General features: G+C 49.8%; 2 protein-coding genes across 2 annotated transcripts; both read left to right on the top strand.

The window, feature by feature from the left end:
* The first annotated feature begins 150 nt into the window (after positions 1-150).
* On the top strand, positions 151-3,050 carry TGME49_306650 (hypothetical protein). The gene is made up of 3 exons (XM_018782494.1): positions 151-1,040; positions 1,961-2,069; positions 2,379-3,050. The coding sequence occupies exons 1-3, from the start codon at positions 495-497 to the stop codon at positions 2,582-2,584; spliced, it is 861 nt and encodes a 286-aa protein (XP_018636184.1). The 5' UTR covers positions 151-494; the 3' UTR covers positions 2,585-3,050.
* A 260-nt stretch (positions 3,051-3,310) lies between these two features.
* TGME49_306640 (hypothetical protein) lies at positions 3,311-7,744 on the top strand. The gene is made up of 3 exons (XM_002370385.2): positions 3,311-6,028; positions 6,365-6,646; positions 7,334-7,744. Exons 1-3 carry the CDS (start codon positions 5,444-5,446, stop codon positions 7,595-7,597), a joined length of 1,131 nt encoding a protein of 376 aa, XP_002370426.1. The 5' UTR covers positions 3,311-5,443; the 3' UTR covers positions 7,598-7,744.
* Positions 7,745-9,021: the final 1,277 nt, after the last annotated feature.

The raw sequence follows: 9,021 nt of genomic DNA, 5'->3' as shown, positions 1-9,021 counted from the left end.
CGAAAGGGGCGTTTCTGTTTTAAATGTCTTATTCCTCAGTTCATGACCTATGTCCTGCGGGCCTACATTGTCTCTGTTTCGAATGATCACAGCGAGAGCGTTAGCCGTTACACAAACCGGGCTTCTCTTTCGGACCATGTGCAGCCGTTGCATGCGTTCCCGCACAAACTCTTTTCCAGCTTCGCTTGTGTTTTCACCTGTCTTTTGTTCGCTCCTGAGAGAAGAAAACTGCCCCCATAATTCCTCCATAAGGGCAATTTCGCTTGTGTCCACCTCACAACTCTTTGCACGCGTCCGTCGCCTTCCCTTGTTGGTGGTCTGTCCACCTTTTTGACTGGAAACCTGCGAGTTGACCGGACCCGTCGCTCTATTCAGGCGCAAGTTGCGGCGTTTCGTCTCTTGCCTTTCGTTTTTCGTGCTTTCTTCGTCTTCTGTATAGGGTCTTTCCTTCTTTTCTTCGCGTTTCCGGCCTTTCGCTTCCTCCGCACCACACCATGCCGCTTTCCTTGCCGACTGCCCGGCTCTTCGCCCGCGTGGCTCTAACTTTGCGGGGCTCCTGCTGCAGCATTTCGTGGACCCGCTACTCCCACCTCCTATCTACCCTTTCTGTGCCGTCTTGCTCCGTGAAGAACACTGTGGGTTTCTTTCCGAGTTCTCGCGCCTCCCATTTTTCGACAGCCAGCGCTCTTGCAACTCCCGAGACCGTGTGTAGGCCGCAGGTTTCCGCTTCTCAGTCGTTTTCGTCTGCTGCGCCGGCCGCCGCACCGAAGAGCAGAGAAACAGGATGTACGGCACACAGCGAAACGAAGACAAACGGGGTTGCACGCGCGGAAGACGTGGCTGCACACGACTTTCCTCAGCTTCTCCACCGCGAAATTCAGAGCGAGGCGGCTCTGCAGAAACGCATCTCCGGTCTCCAGATGGAACTCTTGGGAGCGAACTGGGTTGACTACTTGACCGGGGTGCTGGACACGCCGTTCTGGGAGGAGGAACTGAGAGTGATCGAAGAAGAGGCACAGCCTTTTGCACACAATCAAAATGTCAGTTTCGGTGGCAAAAGCAGATTTTTTGACACTGGCTTTGCACGCGGCTATGTCAACTACTTTGAACCAATCTTTATCGAGGACTCGGAGCCTGTTTTCCAAACACGAGCGCGACCTATTTTCTATAACCATTATACTGCCTGTGTTAAACACTCACCGGATCTGTGCTGAATTCGATTCAGATGTGGGTATGACTATGATGTCCTCTGCTGCAGCTCTTTCTCAGTTAGAAGATCTTACACTTTTCCGTGTTGTGCACTTTTAATGAACTCTCCGTGGAAAGGACATAAACGAGTTCTCGCAGACGGGATTTCGCACTCACGGGGGAACTGTGGAGAGGCAAGTCGTCCAGAAGACGCATTCTCTGCTTGACTTAACCGAGCTGTTTGTCCAGCAACCAGATCGAGCGTGGAAGTCTTAGACACGACTAGGTTTTTATTCCTTTACAGAGTTCGGCGACCGAGAGGCCTGGAAGGTTCTCCAGTTGTCTTCAAGTGACTCGAACCTGGGTCCACGGCGTTTTCAAAGACGCGACCAAGCAGACGTTCTCCTGCGTGCGATGCTTAGACTCGGGGTTTAGATCTCGAAGGCCTGGGCCAGCCGGATCCATGTGCTGTTGTGCGTTTCATGACCACGATGTTAGGTTCATGAACTAAAGTCATATTCATCGTATACTCGGAAAGAACGACTCTTCTTTCTGGGTGTGATACGGTCGATGCTTTGATATGGAGCACTATCCCGGAGGCTGAGAAACGGGTGATTTGGCAAAAGGACGCTTCTATCCAGTTCGCTGTGCCTTTGCCGAGTGAACGCATGTGATGTGTATGCGCCACATGCGTCTTCTGAGAGGTGACTGGTTCCAGGACGATGGTCATGATCGCCCATCAGACTAGTTGTTTTCTCTCGCTTTGTCTCAGGTCCAAGCATCGCTGAAAAGTCTACGCCGCCTATTCGATCTCTTCTACCAGCTCTCCGACATCCGAGACCATCTCAATCAATTGATGGAACTCGGCAGCCGAGCAGCTGGTAAGGCGGGAGTCGTCCTGAATACGTAAAGCGATATATATATATATATATCTGTGGATAGGATTCATTGTACATGTACATATATTGGTATCTAAAAGGGAATGTGGCGTAGGTAAATCATTATGCGTATCGATTCATACTTCGAAATGGCACATACCACTCACAATATCGATTTATGTGTATTTCGATTAGTATGCCGCGTAGGCTAATACGTGTCTGTATCGATTTTGCCTTGAACACAGTCACTTTTCGATGCGCAAATGTAATTTTGAGACAACCACCAGTTTTCTCGGTGTGCTTTGTCGGCAGGTATCGCGGGCACCGGTCTGAATGCGTCGGAGAAGGTTTCGAATATCGACGAGCATGCAAAAGCAGCCTCAGCCGAGTACGACCGCCTCATGAAGGAATACCCAGAATATTGCGCGAAAGTTGATGACGTTCTCGGCTCCGGTTTGGCCCTGCTCCGACAGAAACATAGGTTCACCTTTTCGGGTCTGCATCGGTTTTTCTACTGAATTGAAAGACTCAAGGACGCTGGTCTGGGGAATTTCCCATATAGCGCCGCACTGTTGACGATGTGAGGAAACTGAGGGATGCGAAGTCCGTGATTTCCTTTTCCCCGTCCTAGTTAGCCGGACACAGCTCGGTTCACTCGTCAAAACATGAGAAATCCAAGAAAAACGTGATTTCGACTTGCACTTTCTCCCGAAAAACTAGAAACTCCGTCGTGGTCGACCTCGCGTGCACACAGCGGCACCTTGCTTGCAGCGAGAAAAATAGCAAAAACGAGAAGGATAAAGGATTTAGGTGGTTGGTATCGATGGGAAAAAACGCCAGGAGCAAACGAGCTCACCGTAGGCACTTTCTCGCTACTTTGTCCCTAGAGTCTTGGTTTTTGAGTAAAGGACTTTGACGCCACCAATCACGCACTCGTGCTGTCCTACCGTGTGTATTCAGAGGACCTTAACGCGTTAAGACGAGACCAAAATTCGTATGAATAGGGGGACCGGCACCAGTTACTGTTCACAGAAATCGAGAATCGTTGTTAGGGCCCCCGCTAGAGTACCTCGGGATCAGCTTCACTGAATTTGCACAATCAACAGGAGACGGCCTCAAAGAAACTCGGCCGCTGACCAAAAAGCCTGTATCCTATAGGCACATTTCTCGAAGAACCACGTCTATTGATATATATATATATATATATATATGCTTATGCGTAGTCAGAGTCATGCAGATGTGCACAGGTTTTGCATCGCTTCTATACATATATGTATGTAATCATTTCAGACTTCAACTGGGAAAACAGAACATTGTGCTGTTTCATGTTTTCCTTCTGTCATTTTCGCTTTTCACGTGCTCCTGAAGGGAGCTACTTTGTGCGTGACAAGAGTCTCATGCGCTTCTGCACCGACACAAGGATGAATTTGAGTGCGATTTAGCTGCCCTGGTCTACCTGTTGCCAGTGTTCCCTCTTCTTGACTTTCGACGCAACGGGCGTGTCTCGCTGCCGCTTCACCCCTGTTCCTTTTGTAAAGCCGTTGAGGTCCTAGAGTGCCTGTAGGCGAAGATCGTCGAGGATGGAAACCAATATTCACAGCGTAAATTCTCAAATGCTGCTCCTCAAGTTCTTGCAGCGATTATAACAGTCGGGGAAGACGTAGTGGCCTCATCATTTTCTACGAAGGTTCCGTCGCTGTACCTCTGCCGTAGAAACGTCCAGCACCTGCGCGTGGCGGGAATAGGCAGAACTGTGGCGTGCATACACAAATACAAAAAGTCACCTTTCGTTCTAACAAAAACTGTGAACGGTTCACTCTGAAGACAAATGGGGCATGGATTCTTTCTTCCGTTCCAAACTTCACCAGAGAGGCGGACATGCTGCCTATGTGTCTTCTGTTGTCCTCGCCTTCTTCCGTCTCTCCTCGTGTCTCGTTTGTCGCATGCATTCGCGCCGAAGCTCGACAAATCTTCTGTGTCGACTGCGTCTGCTTCGTAGAAAGACAGGCTTCAGTCAAAATCAAACACTTTGTCAGTTCTGCGCGGCAGAAACTTGCGAACCGTGGGCGACAAATCACTTTTGTCGATTGCCAGGGTCTTTTATTCTGCGGGGCTGTTGCCTGACCTCCATAACCGAGGCTACCATTCTTCTCCACTTTCTCTTTGTTTCTTCTTCGGCTTGGTTCTTCGGTTTTTCTCGCGAAGCGTCTAGAAGATGTCTTCTGAGTGTGCTTCGTGCACACTTCCTCTGAAGGAAGTGAAGTGAAGGTGCTCTACTTCGTCGGTTCGGCCAGTTTTGTGAAGTTTCTGTGAAAAGATTCGACTCTGCTGCCCCAGATTCGACTTTTTTCCTGTCGATCCTCTTTTGAAGAACCGTCGCCTACAAACTACTGCGTGTCGAATCAGTACAGAAGACAAGCGGGATACCGCTTAACTGAGTCTGAGGTCTTTCAGGGTCTCTTATCCCAGTCTTTTCAAGAATCGTTACTGCCGCTGACGACACTGCCACCGCCTTCTCTTGCTTTTGAATATTTTTATCCCAAAGGGATCTTTTTTCGTCCTTGAGAGATCATTGGCAGAAAACGAAACAAGGGTCTGCACAGTCACAAAATGTCGTCTTTCATTCTTTTCAGCTCGGCCCAGAGACACCTGTGACTGCACTTGTTTCCTGAGGCGCAGGTGAAACAAAATCTCCTCGTTTTTTCACCAGTCTCCCTTCGGTTCTTTTGCCTTCCTCCGGATGCCTTTGTCTCTTTTCTCCCCACTGCGTACTTTCCTTTATTTTCTGTCGAGGTTTCGTATTTTCGTGATCACCCGCGCTACGCACAGGTTTCTTTTTCTTTCTCCATGTTTTCTTCGTCGAATTACTGAAGGGAAAGTCCCCGTGTCTGGTGTTCAGCCTGCGCCGTGGGTGTTCGTGTGACTGTTCGAAAGTGCCGGAGTTCTGCGAGCCGCGAAAACATCGTGTGGAGTTTTTGCGAATCGTCTGCCTTTCTCAGCGGGGACTCCGCGGACTGCCAATTTCCTTTTATGCTTGTCTCTAAATTTGTCACAGAAACGTCTTGTCTTTTGTCGATTCGTCCTTTTTCAACCGTTCGTTTTTCTGCTCTTCGAGGTCACTATCACTGGACGGGTCCACCGGTCTTGACTTCTCTGCTTCCCTACTGCTTCTGCCTGTTCCTGCCTCCTCCCCGCCCCCGTGGTTCTTCCTCTCGGTACACGCTTGTCGAATCGTCCAGGCTGTCCGCACCTCTACACCTCTGCCCCGATCTGTAAGAATCAACAGTAAATGCCGGACTACATAAATATCTCCGAACAGTTCCATATTTACAAGTATTTCTGGGTTTCAACGCCGGTCAGATACGGTCACGTCCAAGATGAGTGGGGGGCTTACCTGCGATGATGGGCCTCGCCACACAGGCCTTCTTGTGGGCTTCCATCACTCTGGTCGACAAGTATCCCTCGACGCCGTGTCAGACAATTCAGACTGCGCGCGACCGCGTCCATCGGAGCCCGAACGACGTTCCTCTCTCCTCTCGCAGCCTCGCGTTCGGTCTCAAGGCTCGACTTCTCTGGACGCAAGACCCCGTCCGCTCGATGCAGATTTCGGACCCCGTTATTCTCGGCAAAACTCGGGCAGAGGCCTAAGGCCCGAGGCGAGAGAGGACGAAGACGACGACGAAGGCTGCTCAGTCTCAGTTCGAAGCCGGGTCCACGCCGACGGCCACCGAGAGGCGCAGATCTCTTTCCATCCGACGACCAAGCGAGGCAATGCGTGCTTCCACGCGAGTGAAGACGAACCTGGCGACACTTGCGCTGAGGCGGCCGAGCAACAACTCCAGGCTCTCGACGCGCTTCTCGGAAACCTCTCTCGCGCTGTCGAAGAAGTCGCCGAATCCAAGAGACAGGGTGCAGATGCACTCAAAAAACACCAAGTCAAAGTCCAACGAATTCAACAGGAGGTGAGACCAAACCACGGAAAACAAAGAGCACAAGACAGAATCGAACCATACACATGCATATCTATCGATGCATAGCGATTTCTGTGTATCTGTATCCATCGGTCTATCTATCTAGCTACAGTGACCTTACGCACATATATATATATATATATATATATATATATATATATATGTCTATATGTCTGCACATGTGAAGGACAACAAGTGCAGGTGCATGACCATGTGGAATTTCGGCTGCATCCGAGTGGGCATTTCAGTTCTACTGCACACTTGTTCCACACGTTTCTCCAATTTCAGAGTTGCTGTGTCTGGACATTTGCTCTGTTTCTTGATTAGATCGACACAAACATCTCGGCACTCGATTTGGAACTCCGCTGCATTGCGTCGTCTCTGAAGCCGTCGTATCGGTCCTCTTTACTCGCGCAAAGACAACAGAAGCAGCAACAGGCAGCTGCTCTGGGAAGGGCGTACGAGGATGCCGTTCTCTCCATCACGACTGAAGAACTCCTCGCCTACGGGGCGGCTGCCGATGAAGGCGGCGGCCACGAGGCGTTGGGTGGAGAGCACATGCGGCAGACGCTTGTTCAGGCCGGAGATGAAATTCAAGATAAAACAGAGGTGAGCGTCTCTGTCCTGTGTTCGGCTCTACGCAGGTCCACGACTCTCTCTCTCTATATATATGCGTATACTTATGCATAGAGAGAGACAGAATTGTAAAACATGAGACACCTCGACAGTGTTTGTCTATCTACGTATCTTTCTGTCTGTAGTTAAGAAGATGGATCTATCTATCTATATCTTTACCTATATAAATATGGGTGTATCTGCCTGTAATGATGCGTGTAAGTGCATGTGCAAATTTGCATCCATTCGTAAATGTAGATACATAACGCGCGTCGCATCGCAGTGATAGTTCGAAAGGGAGTGTTTCGTCATCGGTGACAAGAACGGTGTCCATTCCCAGAGATTGCGTTTGGCATACCGGATTCATGCAGGGCCTCGATATCCACTCAGGCATGGTGTGTTTTTTCTGCTCGTACAACAAAGGCCTAGGGAGTGTATTAAGCGTACAGAGGCCAGGCATGGGCCGAAACAGAACGAATCCTCACTTTTTGCAAGTGACTGTTCTACTGTCGCAGCAACTGAAGTGTCTGCCAATCGTTTCAGATAAGGGGTTTTAGGTTCTTCTGCCTTCACACGGTCCGTCATTTCCAATGTCTGCCGTTCTAAACAAGAGGTACATACGTGAAAACAGTGAAGGTCGAAATCCCTGGCTTGCGTTCTAGTTCCTCCGCCCCCCTACAGGCGTCTATCAATCGGACGAAGCACATGGTAGGCGAAATGGAGGAAATGGGCGCCCAAATTCTTACAAAAATGGACGAGCAGACCGAACAGCTTCGGAAGGCCAACCAGGATTTAGACGACGCACATTACAACGTAGATCGCGCAAAGAAAACAGCGATTACTCTCGCGAAAAATGCGGCAGGCGATCGATTTTCTCAGTGTTTGTGTCTGTTCATTTTTTTGTTTCTTGTCATCGCCATCGTGCTCGTTTGTGTTCCACGGTGAGAGTCAGCAGGGCAGGTCCCTGTACCCTGGTGGGCACTGCATGGCTGTGACTGGGGAACTCTGTAAGGACAGCTACTTCCAAAGACTGCATCTCTACTCGCTCTCTGCGTTGTCAGTGCAGCGGGAAGACGTCTTACTGGGAATGACACCTGCCTGTTTGCATGTGCGTTGCTCCAGACTTAGGCGGAAGAAATTCTCGCTTCTCTGCGAGGGAACTTTTTCTGACGCGAATCGTTATGGCATCACAGACACACATTAGCTAGAAATGGGGACACGGATCGCGTAGCAGACTTCTCGAGATTCCCTGCTTCTAAAACTGGTAGGGTGACACAGAAACTGAAGTTTTGCACAGTGGAGTGCTGAGCACCCACAGTTGACAGGTAATGATGCACGTGTGGGCAGGTCTACGCACGCAGGCATAGGGGTTGGCCTGTCTAGACACCTGAATGCCCACACACGTGATGTACTCCCCCAGCGTAGCAGACAAACAGGATTTGAGAACCAGTTCTGCACAATGCTGCAGACTAGAAGGGTGGTTGCTCTCTGGTGCCGACAAGAAATGTGGTCGACATACGATAACCGTTTTTTTGAGAGGTGGGTTCTTTCGAAAGGCCTAGGCGGACGAGTCTGATAGGTGAACTTTGAAGAACCCAGTTATCCGCAAGCGTAACTTCACCGATGAAAGCTCAGAGCGGCAAAGAAGCGCGAACTGAATGTTTTTGATTTCACTCTTCCAGGGAAATCCTTTGCTCTTCAGCCTCCGTCGCAGCAATGCCAGTGACCGCTGCCATTCGGGTGTACACACAGGGAAGTCTCAAACAAAAAGGCGGCTTCATCACTGGCTGATGTGTTTATCAGGCGAATGTCTCTTCTTTGCACTTGCGTTCCATCCATATGGGCGAGAACGCCTCCGAAAACATATCTGGAAAAAACACTCGAGTTTTTTCTAGCTTTCTAGCTTGTTTATGGATTGTGTACCTATCGTCATGTCACTATGCCCAGCAGTGAGCCCTATTTGTGTCATCTCTGTAGACGCACGTCGAACGTAGATGCATATATCGTACATAATATGTTTCCTATACATCTGCTTTTTACATTCATATGATGCACGTGTATCTCCCTATTCACTGGGGGTGTGACTGAACTACCCAGCAGTTACTTTTTCGTCACAAAGTATTCGCTCCTTGCCAGTCGTCCGTATATATTTCTGATAACGAAAGTTGCACCGGACAACTCACTGAATTAACTCGTCGCTGTGCACATGCGTGAATATCGTGGCTTTTTTCGCTGGGATGTCTATACCGAGACTGAAGGCCTGCATTGGATCTCGGCCGCGGCGCATGCATCGCTGCATGCGGGAAAACTCGACGGGCGCGGCCGTATCGAGTCTCCTGCGAACGTCTTTCGCGTGCAAAGGCGTTCAC

The sequence above is a fragment of the Toxoplasma gondii genome, chromosome IX (genome assembly GCF_000006565.2).
Source record: "Toxoplasma gondii ME49 chromosome IX, whole genome shotgun sequence".
NCBI lineage: Eukaryota > Apicomplexa > Conoidasida > Eucoccidiorida > Sarcocystidae > Toxoplasma > Toxoplasma gondii.
This window is presented reverse-complemented; position numbering and strand designations above follow the sequence as displayed.

What these genes read in the sequence shown, in the direction of transcription:
- TGME49_306640 (XM_002370385.2), top strand. Translation starts at nt 5,444, where the DNA reads ATGAGTGGGGGGCTTACCTGCGATGATGGGCCTCGCCACACAGGCCTT. An exon ending in TCCAACGAATTCAACAGGAG is followed by an intron (nt 6,029 to 6,364) that starts GTGAGACCAAAC and finishes TTTCTTGATTAG; the next exon opens with ATCGACACAAACATCTCGGC. An exon ending in AAATTCAAGATAAAACAGAG is followed by an intron (nt 6,647 to 7,333) that starts GTGAGCGTCTCT and finishes GCCCCCCTACAG; the next exon opens with GCGTCTATCAATCGGACGAA.
- TGME49_306650 (XM_018782494.1), top strand. Translation starts at nt 495, where the DNA reads ATGCCGCTTTCCTTGCCGACTGCCCGGCTCTTCGCCCGCGTGGCTCTA. An exon ending in CTTTTGCACACAATCAAAAT is followed by an intron (nt 1,041 to 1,960) that starts GTCAGTTTCGGT and finishes GCTTTGTCTCAG; the next exon opens with GTCCAAGCATCGCTGAAAAG. An exon ending in ACTCGGCAGCCGAGCAGCTG is followed by an intron (nt 2,070 to 2,378) that starts GTAAGGCGGGAG and finishes CTTTGTCGGCAG; the next exon opens with GTATCGCGGGCACCGGTCTG.